This window comes from Aspergillus sydowii (assembly GCF_001890705.1).
Source record: "Aspergillus sydowii CBS 593.65 unplaced genomic scaffold ASPSYscaffold_11, whole genome shotgun sequence".
Classification (NCBI taxonomy): domain Eukaryota; kingdom Fungi; phylum Ascomycota; class Eurotiomycetes; order Eurotiales; family Aspergillaceae; genus Aspergillus; species Aspergillus sydowii.
This window is the reverse complement of record NW_024467869.1, coordinates 233,791-258,817: the sequence shown is the minus strand read 5'-3', so window position 1 is coordinate 258,817 and position 25,027 is coordinate 233,791. Positions and strand designations below refer to the sequence as shown.

The 25,027-nt window shown below is 52.2% G+C and overlaps 5 protein-coding genes across 5 annotated transcripts; 2 read left to right on the top strand and 3 right to left on the bottom strand.

The window, feature by feature from the left end:
- Positions 1-450: 450 nt before the first annotated feature.
- ASPSYDRAFT_60421 (WD40 repeat domain-containing protein) lies at positions 451-5,312 on the bottom strand (the record flags this gene model as incomplete). The annotated part of the gene is made up of 2 exons (XM_040849852.1): positions 451-2,541; positions 2,601-5,312. The coding sequence occupies 2 exons, from the start codon at positions 5,310-5,312 to the stop codon at positions 451-453; spliced, it is 4,803 nt and encodes a 1,600-aa protein (XP_040699262.1).
- Positions 5,313-6,252: 940 nt separating this feature from the next.
- ASPSYDRAFT_208288 (uncharacterized protein) lies at positions 6,253-7,998 on the bottom strand. The gene is made up of 4 exons (XM_040843939.1): positions 7,689-7,998; positions 7,458-7,632; positions 7,244-7,395; positions 6,253-7,177 (listed from the first exon to the last, which is right to left on the bottom strand). Exons 1-4 carry the CDS (start codon positions 7,722-7,724, stop codon positions 6,467-6,469), a joined length of 1,074 nt encoding a protein of 357 aa, XP_040699261.1. The 5' UTR covers positions 7,725-7,998; the 3' UTR covers positions 6,253-6,466.
- A 517-nt stretch (positions 7,999-8,515) lies between these two features.
- Positions 8,516-9,782, bottom strand: ASPSYDRAFT_183539 (uncharacterized protein). The gene has a single exon (XM_040843537.1). The coding sequence runs from the start codon at positions 9,675-9,677 to the stop codon at positions 8,682-8,684; it is 996 nt and encodes a 331-aa protein (XP_040699260.1). The 5' UTR covers positions 9,678-9,782; the 3' UTR covers positions 8,516-8,681.
- Positions 9,783-10,552: 770 nt separating this feature from the next.
- ASPSYDRAFT_80897 (uncharacterized protein) lies at positions 10,553-21,832 on the top strand (the record flags this gene model as incomplete). The annotated part of the gene is made up of 1 exon (XM_040851066.1): positions 10,553-21,832. One exon carries the CDS (start codon positions 10,553-10,555, stop codon positions 21,710-21,712), a length of 11,160 nt encoding a protein of 3,719 aa, XP_040699259.1. The 3' UTR covers positions 21,713-21,832.
- A 630-nt stretch (positions 21,833-22,462) lies between these two features.
- Positions 22,463-24,811, top strand: ASPSYDRAFT_48646 (threonine/serine exporter family protein; the record flags this gene model as incomplete). Its single annotated transcript, XM_040847668.1, has 1 exon — positions 22,463-24,811. The coding sequence occupies exon 1, from the start codon at positions 22,495-22,497 to the stop codon at positions 24,808-24,810; it is 2,316 nt and encodes a 771-aa protein (XP_040699258.1). The 5' UTR covers positions 22,463-22,494.
- Positions 24,812-25,027: the final 216 nt, after the last annotated feature.

Genomic DNA, 25,027 nt, shown 5'->3' with positions numbered 1-25,027 from the left:
AGATTTATCCTTGCTCCTCAGTGAAGGACCAAGCCACACTGACGGCGAATCGCGGTGAAATGTAACCCACAGCCTCTGGTTTAGTGGTATTTGAATGGTCACCGCGTGTCGGGCATGAGAAAATAGGTCCAAGGAAGCTAGGAACACTAGAGGCTGGCTGCGCTAGAGTCTGAACCATTCTACATGGTGATGGCTCTGCAATCATTGATAGGGCCTGGACAGCCGGATTCCATGGGCGTTCGGGCAGTGTCTGATTCGATGAGCTGTGCTGCTGCCTCCGCTGTCCGCTGAGTGTAAGAAGGTATGAGTTTCATTGCTATTAAACGCCCCTTACAAACGATTCTATTAAATCAGATTAATACTGTGAAAGCGATATGGGATTAATATACCTGTGTATTACATCCCATCTGCTAGGGGCCAGAATTGACCTGGTCAGCAGTCAATGTCGAGCTACCAGGAATCAAGATCCTTGAACCCGATGACAACCACGCGGCCCGTATCAAGCGTCAGTGCCAGACGACTCTTGTAACGCTTCAGGATAACCGCTCTGTAGTCGATGAGCCACAGAAAGTTCCTTCCATTCCGGGTAATCCACGAGCCGTCGGAACTGAGACCAAATCTGGCTTGTGATTGTGCGTTGGCAGGTGATACGACACTTGCGCTTGTGTCGTTCACCGAAAATAGCCCTTGGTCAGTTTGAAGGAATTTATCCTCGTTGCAGAAGGACAGTTCAACGACACTCGTATCGGCAGACAAGGTCCGCAGAGCCGATCCGGTGGCCCAGTCCCAAATAATAATCTTATTTTCTCTGGACGCAGAGGCCAGACACTTGCTGTCAGAGGAAAAGGCAAGGGTAGTTACAGCGCTGGTTTGGTCTGTTAGGGTTGAAAGCGGTCTCCCCGTGTCGATATCCCAGCGCTGGATATGGCCACTCAGCAGGCCGCATGCGAGTAGCTTATTGTCCGGCGAGAACTCCATGTCGCTGACTTCGTGAAGAACTTGGAATGAGTGCAGGGGCTCCAACGTTTCAATCGACCAGAGTTCCACGTGCCTCACGCCCAATATCTCTCTTGCCAGGACTTTGCCGTCCGGGGATATAGTGAAATGCAGGCTCCCTATGCTCTGGCTGGGAATGCGCTTGATACCACTGAGGCCTCGCTGTACGTCCCATCTGTAGCTGGCTGCGCCGGCAGCGAATAGCAACCATTTGCTATCCGGCGAGAACAGAACTTTAGCCACGTCGTCTGTCGAAAAACTGTGAATGTTGCTCCCAGTTGCTGCGTCCCACAGACATAATCTGTCACGTCCCGTCGAGACCAAAAGCCTGCCGTTCGGGGAGAATTCCATCAGTTCGTGTGGTTGGTAGGGGGTAGGCATAGAATCGCTCATAAAGTGGATCGTTGGCTCAAACTTGCTTTCACGACACAGTTCCCTGATCTCAATGCTGCGTTGGTTCTCATCCATCACTGCCATTAACGTGTCGTCTGGCGACAACGCGACCTCTTCCCAGCGCCCGCGAACGACATGTGCTGTCTCCCCAGAGAGAGCATCATGCAGCTCGACATGACGGTTGATCGGCACGGCCAGAAGCTTGCCGCTGGACGACAGAACAACCCGGCTGTCTTGATTCCTATCAATGTTGCGAGTGGGCGTCGTCAGTGTTTGGATGGCGCCCCCGTCTCGCATATTCCATCCTCTTACTACGCCATCAATGGACCCCATCCGTAGATTCCCGTCGGCAGCAAAGCCCACCATCCAAACTGGGGCTGAGAACCCTTCAAAAGTGCGGAGCGACTGCCCCGAGTCTGGGTTCCATAGCTTTGCTGTCTTGTCGTGGGAGCCCGATGCTAGCAATCTATCCACCGAGAAACTCAACGCCGTGACTGCTTGAGTATGGCCGTCAAGGCTCCGGGTCAAACGTCCGCTGGTGACATCCCAGAGCGTAATGCTGCCATTGGCACCACCAACTGCCAACACCGTGCCATCTCCCTGAAAGGCTCCCGCTCTCGGACGGCCTATATTGTCGGTGGAGAACTTGAGATCGTATACCTTTGTTCCAGTCTTCAACTCATGAACCTGGACGACGCCACCATGGAGATTCCCACCATACCCCGCCGATGCTAACAATGTGCTATCCGGGGAGAACGCGAGAACCTCGATTTCATCATCCGGAACGCCGACTATTGTACGCAGGAGTTGTCCCGTTATACTGTCCCATACATTGACAGCACCGGACTCACGCCCGGATGCGAGCAATTTCCCATCAGACGAGAACGCAAGGGATGTAGCACGACCACTTTGGGGGGCTACTGTCTCCCCGAGTCTCTGACGCACGGCGCCCCACTGGGATTCTACTATGGGGAGTTGGGGCAGGCAGTCCGAGACCTGCTGCAAGAACATCCTCCGCGTAAGACTCGATTCTGGAAGCCAAATGATGGCAGAGTAGAGTTGCAACGGTGCCGTATCCGCAACGGAGGCAGTTCTCTGCACAAAACGCAGCACGTCTTCAAGGAACGCTGCAACATATAAGCTGCTTGGGTCCTGCATTATTTTTGGTTAGCGGAATAGACGCAATACTCGATAACGAGTCACTGACGTACAACTAGCGATAGCAGGGTTTTGGTCATAGTAATACTCTCGTATATGCATCCCATTAGCGCCAGGGCTTCCAGCCAGTGCAACAAGTGGCATTTCAGGAACACAGTAACTTGGTCTTCATCCTTGAGGGCGCACTGGCCGTGCCCAAGGTGGTATACCCAATAGCGGCAAGCATACTGAACATGAGGCGGCAGAGCAAGTGCAATGTCGTGGCCGTCAATATCAGCTCTCGTTGACCCCGGACTCGCAAGATGGCACGCATTTTGAACCAGGACGCCTGGTTTGGAGAGCAGTTCAAGACACCTTTCAGCTATGAGATTGTGTTGATCGATTTCACCGTGGCCTTGAGCCCCAGTCGCCGGCTCAGGGTCAGCAGCCGAAGTGGGCAGTGAATTATAGAGGCCGAGCACGTGAATTCCCTGCTGTCCTTGGGGCACAGCTGGAGGGGTGGATAGCAAAGATACCGCTGTCGTCCGGTTCGAGACTTGTAGGTCGTGGCTGTGCGTAGTCGCATTAGCATTAGTAGAGTGGTCAAATGAAGTCGCTCTACCGGCAGTCGTCTGTGGTCGAGGGTAATCCTCTATGCGTATAGGATCATAATTCAGAAAGCATTCCTCCTGTTGACTTCCAACAGACAATTTATAGTAGAGGTCTCGAGATCTCTGGCTAGACCTGAACTGCCAGCTGTCACCCAAGGACAATGCGCTGCTTGCCTCTGAATATCCGTCGTTTTCCCATTCACCGGTGCTCTCCCTTTCGCTAGAATTGAACTTCGGAATGAATCTCGAATTGAAGCCCCGAATGAGGCTCAGAGTAGATCTCGATTTTCCCGCTTCTTCGTCGATCGTATAGCTGCTTTCCCTCGAGCTGCGCTTACGCTTCGAACGAGCCTGGTCAGCTCGGAGATCGCGTAGCAGACCAGTAATTTCCTGACATGCACTGGCTACATCCCGCATGTGCCCGTCAAGAGTGTCTTGGCCGTAGAGCGAGCTCTGCCCAGGAATATACACAATCCGGCCCAAGTCAGCATGAAAGGTCGAGAGATCCCAGGCGGGAATGACGGTAGACCACATCTGCCACTTGATATCCCCATAGAGAGCTGCCAACATAACCTGCCATAACGGTAAACTGAGGTCGGTCGGGCCTTCCTCACCAATCGGCCCCTTGAAGACAGCAGCAAAGTCGAACGTGAACTCCGCCTCGTCGTAAGCTGCGAGCGCTGGGACGTGGACTGTCTTCCCGCTCACATCGATTACTAGCATTGCCAGCGGGTCAACATGGCTAGATTTGCACAGAAGTCTGACAGCAAAGTCGTCATCGGTCAAGTACAGTATTGCCATTGTTTGCAGAGCCCACGTAGGAATTCGGTAGCTATCGCACAGGCGTTTCACCAGGCCCTCCAGTGCAACCAGCGCCGAGGCGCGGCCACGGCTTCGAGTCGATGATGTTCCATATTTTAAAACTTCAGAAATCGCCATCTTTAACGAGTTCTTCTCGTCTTGCTTGATCTGCAGTATATACTCGCCCTCATCAGCAAGGTGCTGGAGGGTGCGGTTGTTCCTGACGGGCAACAGTCGCTCAAAGAACTCTTCGAGTTCATGGTGGCAAAGGAAAGAGTGCGCGTTCATTTTCAGCTGCAGTAAGGCCAGCACAATGGCCTTGGAATCCGACGGGTCCATCCAAACCTTGGTGTCTGTAGCGGTGCGGTAGATCTGCTGGTACTGGACACCATCCAACTCCCCACGGTCTTCTCTGGAGTAGCCAAAGGGCCTCTCATCGCGATGTATCTTGTGAGTACTGGCCTGCCGAATCCTAGGTAGCTTGATTCCCACTTCACTTGCCAGTCTCCTATGGCGAAGTGGAATTTCGTTAGGCTCAAGGATCCTGAACTTGTAGAAAAAGTTCGTCTGTACAACCAAGCTTTGAGGCACAACTCTTGCCGTTCTGGAGTTGGACGTCTCGTCGGACTCCAGTGCAGTGCAGAGCAAACTCCCGTCCGCAGCAGGAATATACCCAAGGAATAAGAAAAAGAGGGTCCGAAGCGGCATGTCGTCTGCGAGTATATTGCTCGGCATTTTGACCATATGGCCGATGCTGTGCATCTGGAAAGTGACCCTACTGCGCATCGGACGAATCGCCTGTAGTATCCCACTCAATCCATACAGTGCATCGCGTCCTAGTTCGCTCCACTCTGGCTCCGACGACTCGCCTTCGAATAAACCGTAATCCCCACGACGACCGTAGCGATCCGCGAGGCCGAGCAGCAGGATCCAGCTTCGATGCACCGGAAGCAGCGATTCCTTGCCTGAGATCTTGATCTTGCCAGTGAGTGGCGGACAGATCCGATACGCCCGCAGAAGATTAGCGAAATTGACCCAGGCCGTTAATGATGGACTGCCTTCGCGGTCGAGCACGTCGCATTCCCGCTGGATGCGGAGCTGCTGTGATGGTGGATCTTCGGCGGTGATCCTTGGTGGCGTGGTGAGGTTGGGCACCTTGACTGAGCGAAAGAATTGCTTTCCTGGTAGCAGCGTATAGCCCTTGGAGATGTATTCATGGCGTTGATCGTCGATGAGGCTCAGGGCTTCGTAGTGGCCGGTTTGTGACTCGCGGTACAGGATGTAAGCTGGTATGATACCTGCAAGTGCCACCAGCGCGAGAATGGCGGCAACCCATGTACCGACGAGGCCGAGCAGGTCTATTGTATCGGCCATTGTGCTGATGACGGTGTGCCACGAGATAACGAGGAGAAAAGAGTGTCCACACGACAGACAGCAGAGGCGAGCTCCAATGAGGGCCACGTCGCCGCGCTAGACTGTTCCTGCGCAGAGAGGGGTCAAGCGATGCCTGTTCAGCCGCACGAACACGTTGGATATATATGGCTGCTATATCCAAGAATGTCGTGGTAGGATAGCGCCCCAGAGGAACTTTCCCGGGCAGCGATGCCGGTTCCTAAGTAAATAAGGGCAACACCATACGTTCATATACAATACTGCGCTGCCCATCGCCATAATGACTCTTGTTTATATCGAAAAAAGAGAAAAAGCTGCCTTTCAGAAGTCAGTGTCTTGGCCGAGAACTGCCAAGCAGAGAAGTTGCTGCTTACATTGGTCGGAAAAAACGACCACCAGTCAACGAGCCGAACAGGGAAAACTGCCCGGACTATGACTGATTATAGTATTCTCATAGGTGGTTATCTCTTTAAGTCTTCATGTCTCTATACTAGTTTAAAGATATGATTTAATGACTACTATTATAATAAGTCCAAACTACTGTCCGGCTTTCCGTTACTAAAAGTAGGATCTATTGATTGTAACTACTGTAACTATAACAATTATATAGATTATAAGTATTCCTTTACTATATGATCAATCTCTAATATTACTAAATCCCTAGCATCCTCAGCTACCTTACAGAGTTACGGTACACCACATATATATATATCCGTTCAATACTTGATTCACCTTAGCAGGTCAAAGTGAACTAGCTTGAGTCGCTGAGGCTCTTGTCAAGCGAATCGACGAAGTATCTGACAGTACGCTGTTTACATGTTCGAACGTTCCGCATAATTGAGTGCTCGCGGAGTCTATATTAAGTACCGTAGTGCCCGCTGAGAAGCGCTAACAGCTTACGGTGGATTTACGAGATTTCAAGCTCGGCATAACATTTTCGGAGATTGCAAATATAGAGAAGTGCCGGGATGCTGATTGTGAATTTTAGGATAGAATATCTGGCTTTTGTCCCCCTTTATTTGTCACTGTCTACTTACAGGGCCCGACGTCTGGTTATAGACGCGCGTCGCAGAATGCACAGTTATAATACGCTAGGGCTGGAGATGTCTGCCGATGGTGTCAGCCAGACAAACAGGTCAAAGTTTGGCTTCAAGCGCAGACCTGGTGTCCTCATCGGTGAACTGCATGATAAATGTCTCATCAGGCTCGTTGGGCCGTCCAAATCGTACAGTGGCGTCCCTCCGAGTATGATCATAGACGATATTGAACAATGTTGAGCCTCTGCTCTTCCCTTCCTGGTACGCCCGGCAGATAGAAAAAGGGTAGTTGTCCTCGTCCTCCCAGAGTCGAGAGAATGACTCCCTGGTGCCGTCGAATCCACGGAGAAGGTGCTCCATACGTCCATGGCGACTCCAAGAGTCTGGAAGGGGATCGAGCTCCCTTGCACTGGGCCCGTGGCCGAGTAAGCAGTGGTTGGTATGCGCTAATCTCCCGTTTGCGTCCGCCACTTGCTTTCGGAGACTGGTGGGTGAGAACTCCAATCCGTATGCCTCGTGTGCGTTGCCCACCATGATGAACGCACTGGCGGCCATGCCGCCCTGCTCGACAATTCGGTCGTATGCCTCGGAAGGCGAATTGCTTTCTAATGCCATGCGCAGGGCGAGATGCGAAGGAAGTCCGGTTGGCCGGAGACCCTGCAGGTGCAGGGCGTTGTAGTTGACCGCAACACCAGCACTGTTGAAGCCGACCTTGCCAATAATACCGGCCTCCGTGACCATTTTTATGGTGGGAAGGCCAGGCTGACGGATAGTCAGCTGGATCAGATTGGTCTTTGTATCTGTAAAGAACTGGAAATGACGGGGTCAGTTGGGACAGCAGGAAGAAGGTTATAGAGATGTCGCCTGGCAACATACATCCCAGTTTTGGCCCTGTAGGGCTCCGTTGGGAAGTTTACAATAAACGGTGGTGCACCCGTCTCGAGCTTCGACCAGCCCGTATGCAAATTCCGTTCGGGTATTGAGCATGACAATCTCTGAAACCTCGCGCTCGGCTCCCTTTGCAATGCCTTGGGTGAACGAAATCGTTCCTGTCAGTGGGGGTGGTTTAGATCGAGGCCGGTATACGTACCGCAGATCTCCTCATAGTATCTCGGCCATCTCTGTGCAATAACTTCCTCCAGCTGCGCGAGGAGCGGTTTCAGCTCCTCCGGCTTCTTCTTTGTTTTGCCATAGATGAGGCCCGTCGCGAAGTTGATAGCGTTCGCGATGACAGCCTTGGCAGCGTGGCCGTGTTGGTAGCCGATCTGGACCGTGTTAGAGGATGAAGAGTGCCCGTAGCCTTAATCCAGCCGCGACTTACTTCCGAGGGCGTGCCCTGACAAATGACTTGAAGCATGATGAAGATAAACAAATCTGGGTGAGATGCGAGACGGACAGATGGAAGCACCTGAGGCTGTCCTGCGCGGGGGTACTCGTATCTGTACCTAGGATCGGCGCAAACGTTTCAGAATGAGACCTGGCTCTGCGTTGGCGCTACAGCCTACTAGGCGGTTGCCACTGTGCACAATGTATGTCTGCAAGCACTGGCAAAGGAGACGGAGTTACCCGAAGGCCCACGCCTTGTTACCATTTCTATGCCTCGACGGGGTTTTACCGAGGTTACAGGAACCATGCTCTACGAAGCGTGACGTCCATTTGTCTCTGCAGATGAATTTTTACAGATAGCTGGTTGGCCTATGCAAGATCTGGACCCAGCGGGTGGCGCGAGAAGACCATGGATACGTCGGGAATCTCGCACTGAGGACTGAGCACAGGCCAGGTCCCTTGGCAGAGATCTATGATTCAATAACGAACCAAAAAGACAGGGACCGTGCGGACAGAAACAAAGAGTCAGACTTGTTCTTGGGGGTCTGGAATGTTGAATTAGGGTTTGTCAAGCACGGCGTCTCCCGCACGGAAAGGATTCCAGCCAGAGCATTAGCCATCAATTGCACCAGGAACTTGGAATAATCTATGAATCTACTCGGCGAGGGACGGCGCCCCCGAAGATCGAAAGGAAGCCATTTCCGCCAAGATCGCCCCTTCATTCTCCACTCGAGCTGAGCACAGGAACTCGGCCGACGGCCATTCATGTAGGGCCACTTTTTTTTTCTAATCCGGAGTACACTACGATAAGTTTCTATTATGAAAAAAAAAAAAAAAAAGGAAAAGGAAAAGTGGAAAAGAGCATATCGCTAGATGTTTCCCAATTTAGAAGAAATGTCGATACTGTAGCCCTACGTCCTTGCCTTTTCGTCCCCCACACCCAGCCCCTTTGCGCCCGCCCCGGGCTCGCGCACCAAAGATTCAAGTTCTAGGTCTGGCCATTCTTGTTGATCAGGCTCACCAGCCCGTTCGTCAGGTAGCTGCCATAGGAAAGTGGCTCGCGGTCGGACTTGGCCGAGGGCGCCAGGGGGTCGAACGGGGGCACAACGCTGTCGAAGCCCAGATTGACGAAGAATGGCAGCGATTGGCGCTCCTCGTTCACCCACTTCACCCGGTGGATGGGCGCTGGGAAGTAGTTGTTCGTGACGTGCGCCATGTAGCTACCGCAGTTGACCAGGTAGCCGGTGTCGTCGGCCTCAATGTCCAGGTATCCTTGCGGGGTTTCCACCTGCAGGTTCTGCACGTTGGACTGGTAAAGCACGGTGATGAGGGACACATCTTCATGCCACTCGAAGCTCAGCTTCGTCCCGTCGGCCGCCGTCTTGATCGCCGCCGCGGGGTATGGGTCCAGATGCGGGTAGCGGATCAGCACGACGGAGGCCAGAGCGTCCTGCTGCTGGAAGTGGCGGCTGAAGAAGTCCTCATCTTTGCCTAGTGCCAGGGCGTACCCCCGCAGCAGGGCCGACGAAAGCCCGAATACATCCCAGTAATACTGCTCAGCAAACTCGCGGAAGCCTGGGTGCTTTTGCTCGTCGGGCCACACGTTGGGCTCATGCGCTGGCGTCTTGGCCTGGATACGAGGGTGGCTCTCTGAGAAATTCGGGTTGAGGTAGCAGAAGGACTCGACTGCTTTTTTGCCAGGAATGGACAGGTAGTATCCAGCCCGGATCTGGTCCTGGTGCTCTTTGTTGTAGGCACGAATGGCGAGGTCCCACTTCTCTTGGTCCGTGATGGACATGTGAAATTCCTTGGTCTTTTGGGACAGTCGGTTCACATCCACACCATGATTGACTGCGTAGAAGAACCCAGTATCCCGTGAGGCGGCGTGAATCTCCTGGGCCACCTTCATCTTCGCCGCCAGATCGTCTCCAAACAGGGCCGACACATCGATCCTGGGGACATGAGCTTTGGGGAGGGAACCCATTTTCTTTAGAACCTGAAGTCGAGAGATTGTTGAAGGGGATTCCGTAGAGACAAGGAATGAGGTCGTCGTGCAGAGGGAAAGAGGTTGAGGGTATGCAGGTGGGGGAAGTATGTTCACCTTTTTCTGTATCCAGTGGAAGGTAGCATTGGGGCCACAGGGCCCTACTTCGCTTATTGTCCTCTTGCCGTATCTTGGCCCGATCCAGCGAGTCCAAGGATACGATTGTACGGGACCCCTGCCTGCCCACAGTGACGAAAGCACCGTCGTCATGGCAGGGCTTGAATCCGCAACTATCGTATCACCTCGTTCATTTTCCCCACATGTATATTCAGAAACCCCCAAATGAGAGATTTTCTCAAGGAACACGGCTGGCGCCGACATTGGTACAGCCTTGGCTCTTTGTCTCGTTTCATTCTCGGTCTCTGGAGCCCATGTGGCAAGGGGCAAGTCCAGCTGCAACCTCTTGAAGCCGAACGGGGCTTTGCCTCCGCGTCCTCCTGCACTGGCCTGCCACAGCTGCTACTTGCTAGGGCCTGTGTCGTTATGGTGCGGCTTGGCTACCCCCACCGCCGCATGAGGTTGCTGGCAGGCACCACCAGCAGAAATTATTGGGAATACTCTCGTATCGTCGAGGGTTTCGGCCAACCCCCCTGCGAAAGCTTTCTTGCAGATTCTCCTTCGACTTACTCTACAGGCGCTTTTCTATCGTTTTGTTCATACTCACAATTCCTATAAAAGATTCAAACATGACTCAATTTGCGCCACTAAAAGAAACAAGCTCTCTCTGCAGAAACGGCCATGCAAATGGCACATTGCAATGCGCCAATGGGCAGACTGCCGGGGGCAATGGCGTTAGACCGCACAAGGATGGCGACATGCAAGTGTGTTTCCCGGGGGGTGTTAAACAATGGGAGGCCACTATCAGCCAAATCGCTGAGCGCTGTGATCTCGGTGGTCTGGCAAGGAACTCTACACAATATCAGCTCGCATCAACCGGCTTCAGTGATGCTAATGATGGGTGGAATTTCTGCGCCGTCCCACTCCCTGCAAAATTACACGACACATTAGCAAAGCTATGCCTTGACCGTTCCATAAGTGTCAGGTCTGTTGTTCTCTTTGCAGTACACCAGATGTTGAAGGGGTTTGGGGGTGGCTCGCACACTGTCACCGCATCAATTGAAGTGCATAATAGTGGTATTGACACCCAGCCCTCGTGCAATGTCTACCCCACAGTAGTGTGCCACGAACAAAAGCAAGGATGGTCTGTACCACGGGAAATTCAGAGCATCGAAGAGATGTGGAAGCGGCTAGGGCAGGAATATATGCGCCCAATAGCAGCATCATCCAGCCTCTTAAAAATGAAGTTATTGGACATTCCTGTTATCTTTGCAACTGCAGACAACCACCTTCATGTCCCATTTGGTGACTTCCCACTCTTGGTATTGGTGCTTGAGGGTGAGGACGGATTCCAAGTGGCACTGCGCTTCTCGGAGCGTCTCTTTGATCAAGAAATGATAGTCAATCTGGCGGATGGCCTAGGCATCCTGCTGGCTGAGGCAGCATCTGGGAGGCTCACACCAGTGGCGGACATCGAGCTTCTATCAGCAGAGCAAAGGCTGCAATTGGAAGAGTGGAACAACACGGACGGCGAATACGCAGAGTTCAAGCGACTCCACCACCTTATCGAGGAAGCAGTAAAGCGACATGAACATAAAGTGGCCACTGTTTATAAAGGTCGCGAGCTTACTTATGGCCAGTTGAATGCGCAGGCCAACTGCTTCGCCTACTACCTACGCTCTATAGGGATCCAGCCAGAGCAGCTAGTCGCGTTATTCGTCGAAAAGACTGAGAACCTCATCGTTACCATCTTGGGGATATGGAAATCCGGCGCTGCATATGTGCCCATTGATCCAGCTTATCCTGACGAACGTGTCCGCTTCGTGCTGGACGACACCAAAGCAAAAGTCGTGATCACCAGCAATCAAAACGCAGAGAGACTTCAGCGCGAGATCATCGGCGATAGGGATATTCGTGTTATCCATCTCGAGCCGTGTCTGAGTTTGCTTGTACAGGAAGCATCGAAGTTCCCAAACCAGAATCTGGAGGACTTGTCTTTGACAAGCAAGCAACTTGCCTATGTCACATACACATCTGGGACTACTGGGCTTCCCAAGGGCATCTTCAAGCAACACACAAATGTGGTCAACAGTATCACGGACCTCTCTGACCGCTACGGAGTGACGGGCGATCACCATGAGTCCATCCTGCTCTTCTCGGCCTACGTATTCGAGCCATTTGTTCGACAGATGCTAATGGCACTTGTGAATGGCCACCTTCTTGCCATAGTTGATGACGCAGAGAAATACGATGCCAACAAGCTCATTCCATTTATGCGCGAACACAAAGTCACTTATCTCAATGGTACTGCTTCGGTCCTCCAAGAGTATGACTTCTCGTCCTGCCCTTCTCTGAAGCGGATGATCCTGGTCGGCGAGAACCTGACTGAGGCCCGGTATCTCGCCCTACGTCGCGGTTTCAAAAATCACATCCTCAACGAATATGGCTTCACCGAGTCAGCCTTTGTCACGGCTCTCAATGTGTTCGAGCCAGATGCAACGCGTAAGAATACGAGTCTCGGCAGACCCGTACGCAACGTCAAATGCTACATCCTCAATCCCTCTCTCAGGCGAGTGCCTATTGGAGCCACCGGTGAACTACACATTGGAGGTCCAGGTATATCCAAGGGGTACCTGAACCGTCCTGACCTGACGCCCCAACGGTTCATTCCCAACCCATTCCGAACGGACCGGGAGAGAGAGCTGGGAATCAACAACCTGATGTACAAAACTGGAGATCTGGTCCGATGGCTCCCGAACGGTGAAGTCGAGTATCTTGGACGCGCAGACTTCCAAATCAAACTCCGAGGAATTCGTATCGAGCCCGGCGAGATAGAGTCAACACTCGCCGGTTATCCTGGCGTCCGAGCCAGCTTGGTTGTATCCAAGAGACTCCGCGAGGGCGCAAAGGAGACAGAGAACGAACACCTCGTGGGTTATTATGTTTGCGGCGACACCTCTGCTTCCGAAACGGAGCTAATACAGTTTCTGGAACTCAAACTGCCTCGATATATGATCCCGACACGGCTTGTGCAGCTGTCTCAGATCCCAGTGACGGTAAACGGAAAGGCGGATCTGCGGGCCCTGCCTGCTGTCGACGTTGTCCAACCCAAGCTAGACTCTTCCGACCTGACGGACGATATGGAGATCGTCCTTGCGAAAATCTGGGCTGACATCTTGGGGACCGATTGGCTTTCTATCTCACGCAAGGACAGCTTCTTCCGCCTTGGGGGACACAGCATCACATGTATCCAACTCATCGCCCGCATTCGCCAGCAGTTAACTATAACAATCTCTATCGAAGACGTCTTTGCAACGAGAAGTCTGGAGCAGATGGCAACGTTTCTTGAAACGAGGAAGCAGGGATCTTCCGACGAAAGTGGTGATGGAGCGGGCCAGGTCCTCTCGGGGAGAACCACCCAGGATGATACTTATATAGCCAACAGTCTCCAGCATGGCTTTGTTTACCAGTTTCTCAAGAGCATGGGTGGATCAGAGGCCTATGTCATGCAGTCACTGCTGCGATACAACGCCGCAATACTGCCGGATCTATTCCACAAAGCGTGGAAGCACGTACAGCTCAATGTCCCGTCACTAAGGCTGCGGTTCCGATGGGGCCAGGATGTTCTACAGGTCATTGACCAGGATCAGCCATTAAACTGGAAGTTTGTATCTTTTACCGACGTCCTTGCTACGGCTGAGTCGCAGAGGCTGTCGGAATTAGAGAGCCAGGACCGCGCAATGCCATACGAGCTGGAAGATGGCAGCCTGTTCCGAGTATATTTGATCCAACACAGCCCGAGGCGCTTCACCTGCCTTTTTAGTTGCCATCACTCGATTCTGGATGGATGGAGCCTGCCTCTGCTATTTGACCAGGTTCATGAAGCTTACCTGCGTCTGCTTCATGGAGACTCCATCACCACGTCTGTGGATGAAACCTACACCCAATGCCAACAGTATATCCAGGCCCACCGCGACGATCACCTTGCATACTGGACCAACGTCGTAGAGCAAATTGACGAACGCTGCGACATGAATTCTCTGCTCAACGAGCGAAGTCGCTACAAGATCCAACTAGCGGACTACGACCAGGTGCAAGACCAGCAACAGTTGACCTTGACTGTTCCAGGAGACGCCTTACTGGCAGAGTTGCGGCAGACCTGCTCTGCCCAGGGTGTCACTTTGCACTCCATCCTCCAATTTGTTTGGCATTCCGTCCTGCACGCCTACGGTGGTGGCAGCCATACTGTAACTGGCACCACCATCTCTGGCAGGAACCTGCCTGTGAGCGGGATTGAACGATCTATTGGACTTTACATCAACACATTGCCGCTGGTGATCGACCAAGCAGTCTCTAGGACCAAGACCGTCATGGAGGCTATCAATGACGTACAGGCCAGCGTTAATGCCATGAACAGCCGTGGTAACGTGGAACTTGGACGTTTGCGCAAAGGCGACTTGAAACATGGCCTATTCGACTCGCTATTTGTGCTTGAAAATTACCCCAATCTGGATAAGTCGCAGCAGCAACGTCATCAGAGTGAATTGCGGTATTCCATCCAGGGGGGCATCGAGAAACTTGACTATCCGCTGGCTGTCATCGCGCGCGAGATCGAGGCAACTCAGGGATTCACCTTCACTATCTGTTATGCCAGGGAGCTGTTCGATGAGACAGTCATATCCGCGTTGCTGCATATGGTCCAAGACACCGTCCTTCAAGTCGCCAAACAATTGAATGACCCGGTCTGCAGCCTGGAGTATCTGCCATGCGTCCAGCTGGATCAACTGGCCACATGGAACGCAACAGATACGGAATTTCCCGACACCACTCTACATGCGATGTTCGAGATGGAAGTGACGCGCAAGCCGAACAAGGTAGCGGTGGTTTATGAGGACCGGCAGTTGACCTTTCGCCAGCTAAACGAGCGGGCGAACCGTATGGCACATCAGATGAACGCTGAGGTTCGCCCCAAGCCCGACAACATTATTGCCCTTGTGATGGACAAAAGCGAGCATATGATCACCAGTATCCTTGCTGTGTGGAAGACCGGGGCCGCCTATGTTCCCATTGACCCTGAGTATCCTGATGATCGCATTCGATACATTCTTGAAGACACTGCCGCCATTGCCGTTATTGCAGACTCTTGCTATCACTCGCGTATTCGGGGGTTGATGGGACAGCATGCCGCTCTCTATTCCTCTCACATGTCAGCCCCCCCGGACGCTATGTGGAGCGTGTCGAATCCTCCACCGTCCAGTGGGAGTCAAGATCTCGCGTATATCATCTATACCTCAGGCACAACGGGGAAGCCGAAGGGCGTTATGGTGGAGCACCATGGGGTGGTCAATTTGCAGGTGTCTCTGTCCAAGATCTTTGGCCTGCGCGAGACTGACGACGAGGTGATCCTCTCATTTTCCAACTACGTTTTTGATCACTTCGTCGAGCAGATGACCGACGCCATCCTCAACGGCCAAACACTGCTTGTGCTCAACGATGAAATGCGCGGAGATAAAGAGCGCCTGTACCGATATATTGAACGGAACAGGGTCACATACCTGTCCGGTACCCCATCTGTCGTGTCCATGTACGAGTTCAACCGATTTAAGGACCACCTACGCCGTGTAGACTGCGTCGGCGAGGCCTTCAGCGAGCCCGTATTCGACCAGATCCGGCAAACATTTCATGGACTTATTATCAACGGCTACGGCCCGACGGAGGTCTCCATCACCACCAACAAAAGGCTGTATCCCTTCCCGGAGCGTCGGACGGACAAGAGTATCGGGACGCAGGTTCATAACAGTACAAGCTATGTGCTGAACGATGATATGAAGCGAGTTCCAATTGGAGCCGTGGGCGAGCTCTATCTGGGTGGCGAGGGTGTGGCACGAGGCTATCACAACCGTCCAGATGTGACGGCCGAGCGCTTCATCCCCAACCCATACCAAACAGAGGAGGAGGCGAAAGCAGGACGCAATAGCCGTCTTTACAGAACCGGCGATATGGTACGCTGGATGCCGGGCAGTAACGGCGAAATCGAGTATCTTGGCCGTAATGACTTTCAGGTCAAAATCCGCGGGCTGCGCATCGAGCTGGGAGAAATTGAGGCCGTCCTATCTTCACACCCGGATATCAAGCAGTCCGTGGTAGTTGCCAATGATCGCAGGGACAGCGACCAGAAAGTGTTGGTTGGTTACTACGTAGCTAATTCGGCGGTGTCATCGGCTGCAATTCGACGCTTCATGCAATCTCGCCTCCCAGGGTATATGGTACCTTCTAGCCTCACCCCGATCAGTGGCCTCCCAGTGACTGCCAGTGGCAAGCTGAATACCAAAGCCTTACCCACACCGGAGGAGGTGAGCGTGACGGACGTGATGGCTCCGCGCAATGAAATCGAAAGTACCCTATGCGGTATCTGGGCAGAGCTACTGGACGTGCCCGAACGTGAGATTGGCTGCTATAGCGACTTCTTCAGCCTTGGGGGTGATAGTTTGAGGAGCACGAGTCTGTCCTTCAAGATCCATGAGGTCTTTAAACGCGCAGTGTCCGTCAGCTCTATATTCCGTCATCAGACTATCGAGGCTCTTGCGCATTTAATCATGAACAACGCCGCGGACATGGACGAAGTCACGCCGATGGATTTTGATGGGACTGACATGGTTCCTATATCCCGTGCACAGGAGAGGATTCTATTTATTCACGAGCTCGAAGGTGGCTGCAATGCATACAATATCGATGCTGCCTTTGAACTACCTGGCTATCTTGATCCCTCCCGCATAGAACAGGCGTTGTTTGTCATTCTCTCACGACATGAGGCTCTACGAACACTATTAGTCAGGGATCAGACGGTGGGAACGTATCTCCAGCGCATACTAAGCACCGATGAGGCGCAGGCTATGGCGAGCATTACGAAGGATGCAGTGGGTGATAGATCTCAGATCGACCACGAGATTAGACGCTTGTCAGAACATGTTTTCCGGCTCGATTCTGAACTTCCCTGGCTGGCCCATATTGTCAGCTACAAAGATGGCAGCAAGGTCTTTCTGATCCTATCGTTCCACCACAGCTGCTTCGATGCATGGTCGCTGGGTATATTCATGCGAGAGTTCCGGGCATTATGTGTGGCCGGCCAGGAAGGTGTCAGTCTGAGCCCTAAAGTTCAATACAAAGATTACGCCCGGCACCATCGACGATGTTTAAATGGCAATCGATCGAGCGACTTGTCCGAATTCTGGCTGCAGCGGCTGAGCGGTCTAGAGCCTCTACAGCTCATCACCGATTATCCACGGCCGGTGCGGTTCAGGTATGACGGAGACGACATCTCTATCTGTTTGGACTCCTCGGTTGTTGAGAACCTCAGGTCAGTTGCCAGATCATGCAAATCAAGTCTATATGCTGTTCTGCTAGCCGCTTACTGTCTCCTGCTTTCGTCCTATACGAACGAGACGGACATTGCAGTGGGTGTCCCAGTGAGTCACCGGACTCACCCCCAGTTCCAGTCCGTCATTGGATTTTTCGTCAATCTAGTTGTTCTTAGATTAGATGTACCAAACGCGGACATTCACGGCCTCATTCAAAAGGTAATGAAACACCTTGTAGACGCCCAGTTGCATCAAGACATGCCGTTCCAGGACATCACGAAACTACTGCGGGTGGAAAATGATTCCAGCCGGCACCCTCTGGTGCAAACTGTATTCAATTTCGAGAGTGCTCTGGAGAAAGATCACGATGCTACTCCACAGAGTGACAACACCTTCGAAATGACTCCATACCAGCCTGCGCACGGCGGGAATTCCGTTGCAAAGTTCGATCTAAATGCAACAGTTACAGAGTTTGGATCACTCTTACGGGTCAACTTCAACTACGCCACCAGTCTTTTCCGCCGGCAGACAGTTGAAGGTTTCTTAAGCACGTATGAGTATATTCTCCAGCAAGTCTCCGAACTCGGTGCGACTGGCCTCAAGGAAGATACAAAGCTATCGTTGGTCCGCCCTGTTGAGGACGGCGAGGTACATTTGCCAATGAAGCAGTCATGTCTTGCACCTAGTGCAGGAGAATCAGAAGCAATCTCTCTTAGCAAGGCCTTCGAGTGCGAGGCCTCCCGCGTACCAAGGGGGACTGCAGTCGTACAGGGCGATACGGCCCTGACATATGCTGAGCTGAACCAGAGGGCTAATCAACTAGCCCGCTACATACAATCTATGGTGCGCATTCAAGCAAATGACAAGGTAGCTCTCCTGTTGGACAAGAGCATTGATATGATTGTCTCCATTGTCGCCGTCTGGAAAGCAGGTGCCGCGTATGTTCCTTTGGACCCGACATATCCCGCGGAACGTATCGAATACATCATGGGAGACACCGGAGCGAAGGCTCTAATTACACAGTCTGAGTATTCCTTGAAATTTGAAAGTCCAAATGCAAAGGTAATCGCGGTCGACTTGGTTGAGATACAGGATTTAGTGAATCAGCAGTCGATGCTTGACCTGCCTACCACTGCCACTGTTGATGATTTGGCATATATAATATTCACATCCGGCACATCAGGGAAGCCCAAGGGCGTTCTGGTCGAGCAGCGAGGAGTTCTTCGCTTGCGTGATTCACTCAGGCAACGCTACTTCGGTTCGGAAAGCTCCAAGACTCATGGTGTGCTCTTTTTGTCGAACTATGTTTTCGATTTCTCCGTCGAGCAACTTCTTTTGTCCATCTTAAGCGGCCATAAGTTGATCATTCCTGTAACAGAATTTGTTGCGGACGACGAATTCTACAGCATGGCCAACGCACAGGGCCTCTCCTACCTAAGTGGAACCCCGTCTCTGTTGCAGCAGATTGACTTGGCAAGATTGGACCATTTGGACGTCGTAACTGCAGCTGGTGAAGAGCTTCATGCCAGGCAGTACGAAGAATTACGCCAGAGATTCCGCGGACCTATCTACAACGCGTACGGTATCACGGAAACCACCGTCTACAACATCATCACCGAGTTCACTGCGGAATGCAAGTTTGAGAATGCCCTTCGAGAGCTGTTACCAGGAACTCGTGCATATGTGCTCAATTCAGCTCTTCAGCCCGTCCCATCTAGTGCAGTTGGAGAACTATATCTGTCTGGTGATGGCGTTGCGCGTGGCTATCTCAACCAGCCCCTTCTCACAGAGCAACGATTCCTTTCCAACCCCTTCCGGACCAAGAGTGACATTGCCGCTGGGGTTTTTCCTCGTATATATAAGACTGGCGACTTGGTTAGATACCGGTTCAACTGTCACGAGCAAGTACAACTAGAGTATCTTGGAAGAGCTGATCTTCAGGTCAAGATAAGAGGATACCGGATTGAGCTTTCAGAAGTCCAAAATGTGCTTGCTTCATGTCCTGGTATTGTGCAATGTGCAGTACTGGCCAAGTATGAGAACAACGACCCTCGTTCCCGGATCGCCCAGTCTTTGGTTGGCTATTATACGTCCAATGGTGAAATGGGGTCCGAGTCAAGCATCTTCGACTTCATGAAGGCTAGACTTCCCACATATATGATACCGAATGATCTCTGCCTCGTAGATGGTGCACTTCCGGTGACGATCAATGGAAAGCTCGACGTCCGCAAGCTACCTGATATCAACTCCACCACCCATCATCTTTCATACAGCCCACCGAGGAGCGTGCTTGAGCTCAACATGTGCAAGTTATGGGCATCTGCACTGGGAATGGAACGATGTGGTATTGATGATGATCTTTTCAAAATGGGCGGTGATAGTATTACGGCTTTGCATCTAGTGGCTCGCATTCACAACGAGGTAGGTCGCAAGGTCTCTGTTCGAGATATTTTCGACCACCGTACTATTCGCCGTATCCACGACAGCGTTTTCATGCGCTCCGCCGGCTCGGGCGATATCCCCCAATTCCGCACAGAGCAACAGCCAGTCGTTGGCGATGCGCCATTACTGCCGATTCAGAACTGGTTCTTGTCGAAGCCCCTTTACCACCCTAGTCATTGGAACCATAGCTTCAGCATCAGAACCCCAGAGCTTGATGTGAATAAGCTGAGGACCGCCATCACCGAGCTGCAGCTGTACCATGATGCATTCCGGATGCGTTTGAAGGAGAGCGGCGGTACCATGGTGCAATTCTTCCCAAGTGACTACTCTCCTGTCCAGCTTCGAGTGCTAGACGTCAAGGATGTTGAAGGACGCAGCGGAATTGACGAGCTGCTGTGTCAGTGGCAGTCAGACTTCGATCTCGAGAACGGCCCAATCTGCGCTTTTGCCTACGTCCATGGGTATGGAGATGGATCGGCGCGAATATGGCTCTCCGCGCACCATATCAGCATTGACACTGTTAGCTGGCACGTTATTTCCCGCGACCTGCAGATCCTATACCATGGTGGAAGCCTGGGCAGAAAGAGCAGCAGTATCCGGCAATGGGCCGAGGCTATACAAAAATACCAGACATCAACGTCTGAGAAAGAGCATTGGGAGACCCTCCTCACCCAGGCGGCTGCTATCACACCCACTCTACCGCCATCCACCGCGTCTCGGACCCAGCTGAGCCGAATCTGGAGCAATGAGAAGACAGCAATTCTCCTCAAGGGCAGTAATACTGGTCAAGTCCTATCGGTACAAGACTACTTACTTGCTGCGGTTGGATTGGCACTCCAATGCATTGCGCCGGATATCCCAAGTATGGTTACTATTGAGGGCCATGGACGTGAGGAAGCGGTGGATCGGACATTAGACCTGAGCCGCACTATGGGCTGGTTCACTAGCATGTATCCGTTCGAAATTCCTCCTCTGAGGACGGAGACCATTATACAAGGGGTAAGGAGTGTCCGAGAACGCCTGGATGAGGTACCCAATCGAGGCGTTGGCTTTGGGCCTCTCTACGGCTACAACGAACATCAGATGCCTCCAGTTACTGTCAACTATCTAGGGCAGCTCACAACTAAGGCCCCGACAGCCGGTGAATGGGCCCTCGCCGTGGGCGACCGCGAAATTGAATATGGACTCACGACTAGTCCAGTGGATAAAGACCAAAGCTCCTTTGCTGTCGACGTTACGGCCATTTGTACGAACGGCAGCCTCGCCATTTCAGTGGATAGTGCCTGGAGGGTCGAGGAAAGTTGTCGATTTATGTCCAAAATCGAAGAAGCCCTGGATATGATCATCAGTGCCGCTCAGGGTCAGCACGCGTATTCGGCTCCCTCCGCGTCCCAACTACCAGTATCCACGGAGGAAATGTACACGCCGTATTTCGAATACCTTGACCCATCGCGAAGTGGTCCAATCTTGTTCCTCCTACCACCAGGAGAGGGTGGCGCGGAAAGTTATTTCAACAATATCGTCAAATATTTGCCTGACCGGAATCTGGTCGTGTTTAACAATGATTACCTACACACCAAGCGCCACGATACTTTCGAGAGTCTAGCGGCAGTATATATTGAGCGAGTCCGTAAAATCCAACCTCACGGACCTTACCATTTCATTGGATGGAGTTTTGGGGGGATACTAGCGATGGAAATATCGCGGCTATTGGTGGACCTAGGTGCAAGCATTGGCCTTTTAGGTATCATTGACACTTATTTCAATGTACGTGGAGCCACACGGGAGATTGGTCTTGGTGATGCCAAGATCTTAGACCGCATACATCACATCTACCAGCCAAACCCAGCAAGCTTCCAGCATCTCGCAACCTGCACGGATCGCATAGTTCTATTCAAGGCCACCAGACCCAACGACAAGTACCAGTCTAACGACCAGCGGCTTCTTTATGAGTACTACCACAGAACTCAGTTCAACGATCTTGACACTCTGCTCCCAAGCCATTTGAGTATCCACCTGGTACCACTTGTGGGTGACACTCACTTCTCCTGGGCCACCAATCCCCGACAGGTGGCGCAAATGTGTTCAGTAATAAAAGATATCCTTGCTAACTATTGATACCTTATACCGCGTCCTAGCACGTCTGTTGCTACGAACTTTAGGTGGAACTAGTGACGTGCGGTTAAAAGACAGTTTTTTACTACACTAGCGGTTAATTGCATATATATATTTCTCCACATCTCCAAAATATCACTCCGTATTCGAGTGTATGCTACACTTGATGTAGATTTTACGGCAGGAAAGGGGAGACGGGACAGGGAGATGGTTAATGAGGTACATCAACAATGAATAGTAAGGGACTAATTCCAAATCAATACAGGTGTCATATTTAGGCTGTGTGTGCATTAACGAAGGTTGGTCACAATTCTGGAATGTTTCCCAGTAGAAATAATGTTTGCTGTGATTATATTTATTGAATAGGTTGAGTGAGATATATATAGTTTTTGGCGAGGTGATTCTGGACGGACGCCGTAGAGATATATATTTGCACCGGTAATATGACACTACAACAATTAGGATTACGGATACGGTAGCACTACTGGGCTTGAACACAAAGTCTGATTACATTCGTATTGTCTGCATTCAAAGTATAGGAATTAAGGGAGTACAGGAGGATGAATTATGACATGACAGCCAAGCCTCGACAGCCAAGGGAACACAAGGCTTGTTGGGGTGTGCGCCGTTTTATTGGCAGTGACAGCTGGTTGTTGCCGACAGCCGAGTGTGGCCCACGGGTTGAACGGCCATTTGACAGGAACAGCAATATAGACCCACTGAAGCACTGGATGTGTTCATAATTTATTCACAAACAGACTGTTCAGGCTGCGATCATCACACAGATGATGTGGAGATCCGGCTGTTCCTTTGATCCTTTTTCTCCTGGCCTGGCAGGCTGGCTCGCTGCTCAGGCTGCCTTTTGTTATCTCGACCCGGTCTGTTCCTTAGCTCCCAACCTTGTCTTGACTTCGCTGTACCAGACTACAGTGTCGGGCTGTAGTAGCCAAATGAGTAATCCCATTTCCCAAACAGACTATGCTGCGCACCAGCCGAGTCACCACGAGAGTGAAAATGACGTCCGCTCCACCGCGCCCACATCCCTGCTCAGCAGCGAGCGCCTGCGGGGAGTCGTCCGCAATGTCCGCGAGCAGTCGGGTCGTATCGCCGACATGCTCGGACGGCCGGCCGCGCAGACAGAGTCCGGCCTCGGTGCGTCCCTGGTAGACCCCGAGAAACTGGGCTCAACAGACGACCACCAGCTGGCGGCTATCTTCCGTGCGAACTCGCAGGAGGGCCTCACTGCGTCGCAGTACCAGCAGGCTGTACATGCTGAGGCGGAGAGGTTGGTGCAGGGTCTTCAGGGAGGTGCCGCGTCGGTATCGGGGTCCGAGGCGTCGACGCTTGTGCAGCAGCCCCAGGAGGATGTCGAAGCAGCTGGGAATGCACCGGCCCCTGCACCTTCGTTGCCCGGGGGTGTTCTGTCGGCGTTGCTTCACTTAAGAGGCATGCATTCGCGACAGAATAGTGTGTACTCGGCTGCGGATTCGGATAAGGAGTCGACACCGACGCTGACCCCGTCTGCGCTGCCTGTGAAGAAGAATAAGCCTACAAAATGGCACAAGAAGTCGAACCATGCTTCGACATCCTCGCTGGTGCGGATGTCGTTGAACATGGGCCAAATCGGTTCTTCTTCCGCCTTGTCGGCCCCAGAAATGTCACAAGGACATACAGCGGAGACAAAAGAGCCAAATGGAGGAGGGAAAAACAAGAAGAAGAAGAAAGGGAAGAAGAATGACATGCAAAGCAATGAGGTCAAACTGACCGTCCACATTGCGGAAATTATCTTCCGACAGCGGTATATCATGCAGCTCTGCAGGGCCTTTATGCGGTACGGGGCGCCTACCCACCGTCTCGAGGAGTATATGCAGATGACGGCGCAAGTATTAGATATCAAGGCGCAATTCATGTACCTTCCAGGCTGCATGATCATGTCGTTTGACGACCCGGTGACTCGCACTGCAGAGGTGAAACTCATCCGCGCGCCGCAGGGTCTTGATCTCGGACGGCTGGAAGACGTCCACCACTGTTATAAGCGGGTTACCCATGATATGGTGGACATGCAGACGGCGATCTCCGAACTTACAGCGCTGATGGATCGAAAACCCCGGTATAATCGGTGGCTGGTGATTCTGCTTTACGGACTTGGGTCGGCTGCTGTAGGCCCATTTGCGTTCTCGGCACGGCCTATTGATATGCCTATTATCTTCTTCTTGGGATGCTGCGTAGGCTTCATGCAGCTTGTTCTCGCTCCTCGTTCTCCCCTGTACGCCAACGTGTTTGAAGTTTCTGCTGCGATCCTGGTATCGTTCATCGCGCGTGCTTTTGGCAGCATCAGACTGCCTGGCCATACGGACCCTATCTTCTGCTACGCGTCCATTACGGAATCGTCCATCGCCTTGATCCTCCCCGGCTTCTCCGTGCTAAGTAGCAGTCTGGAACTGCAGTCGCATCAAATGATAGCCGGTTCCATTCGCCTCGTCTATACAATAATCTACTCCCTCTTTCTCGGCTACGGCGTCACAGTCGGCACAACAATCTACGGCGCCATCGATCGCGATGCAACGAGCGACACAACCTGCGCTAGGCAATCAGTCTGGGGCAGTCCATATACCGAACACTTCCCCTTCGTTGCAGTGTACTGCCTCATCGCGTCATTGATCAACCAGTCCAAACTCCGCCGCACGCCCGTCATGATCTTAATCGGTACAGCCGGGTATGTGACCAACTACTTTAGCACGCAGAGACTGGGTTCTTCTTCTGAGGTCGCGAATACAGTTGGTGCGTTCACGATTGGCCTCCTGGCGAACTTGTACAGTCGCGTCTGGCATGGGAATGCAGTTAGTTCGACGATCCCAGGCATCTTCACGCTTGTCCCGTCGGGGATGGCCTCGTCGGGCTCGATATTGTCGGCGATTGAGTATTCGGATTCCGTGAAGAATGGGACGGCGAATACCTCTGGGGGTAGTTCAGGGAGCTCCCTGACGAGTTTGGGGTTTGGTATGATCCAGACGGCGATTGGGATTACGGTGGGATTGTTTGTGTCTGCGCTGATTGTGTATCCGCATGGGAAGAAGAGGAGTGGCTTGTTTTCGTTGTAGCATATTTCATTAAAGACTTGTATAATAGATTAAATTCCTGCATTGGACACATAGCAAGCTTGTTTACAGACTCTCCGGTATACCACGAACGAGTAGCGCCATACGGTATTGCGTGACTCACGCTTATCACCATCTTTGTTACCCACATCAGCCAAAATTTGCGAGGCCAAAGCTTAGCACGGTCAAGCCTTCTCCAAGCGATGTAGCATTGCTTATC

Bases quoted from the DNA above. Each gene is read 5' to 3' on its own strand.
- ASPSYDRAFT_183539 (XM_040843537.1), bottom strand. From the start codon at position 9,677: ATGGGTTCCCTCCCCAAAGCTCATGTCCCCAGGATCGATGTGTCGGCC.
- ASPSYDRAFT_208288 (XM_040843939.1), bottom strand. From the start codon at position 7,724: ATGCTTCAAGTCATTTGTCAGGGCACGCCCTCGGAA. The intron at 7,633-7,688 runs GTAAGTCGCGGC...AACACGGTCCAG, and splicing joins GTCAGGGCACGCCCTCGGAA to ATCGGCTACCAACACGGCCA. The intron at 7,396-7,457 runs GTACGTATACCG...CGTTCACCCAAG, and splicing joins ATACTATGAGGAGATCTGCG to GCATTGCAAAGGGAGCCGAG.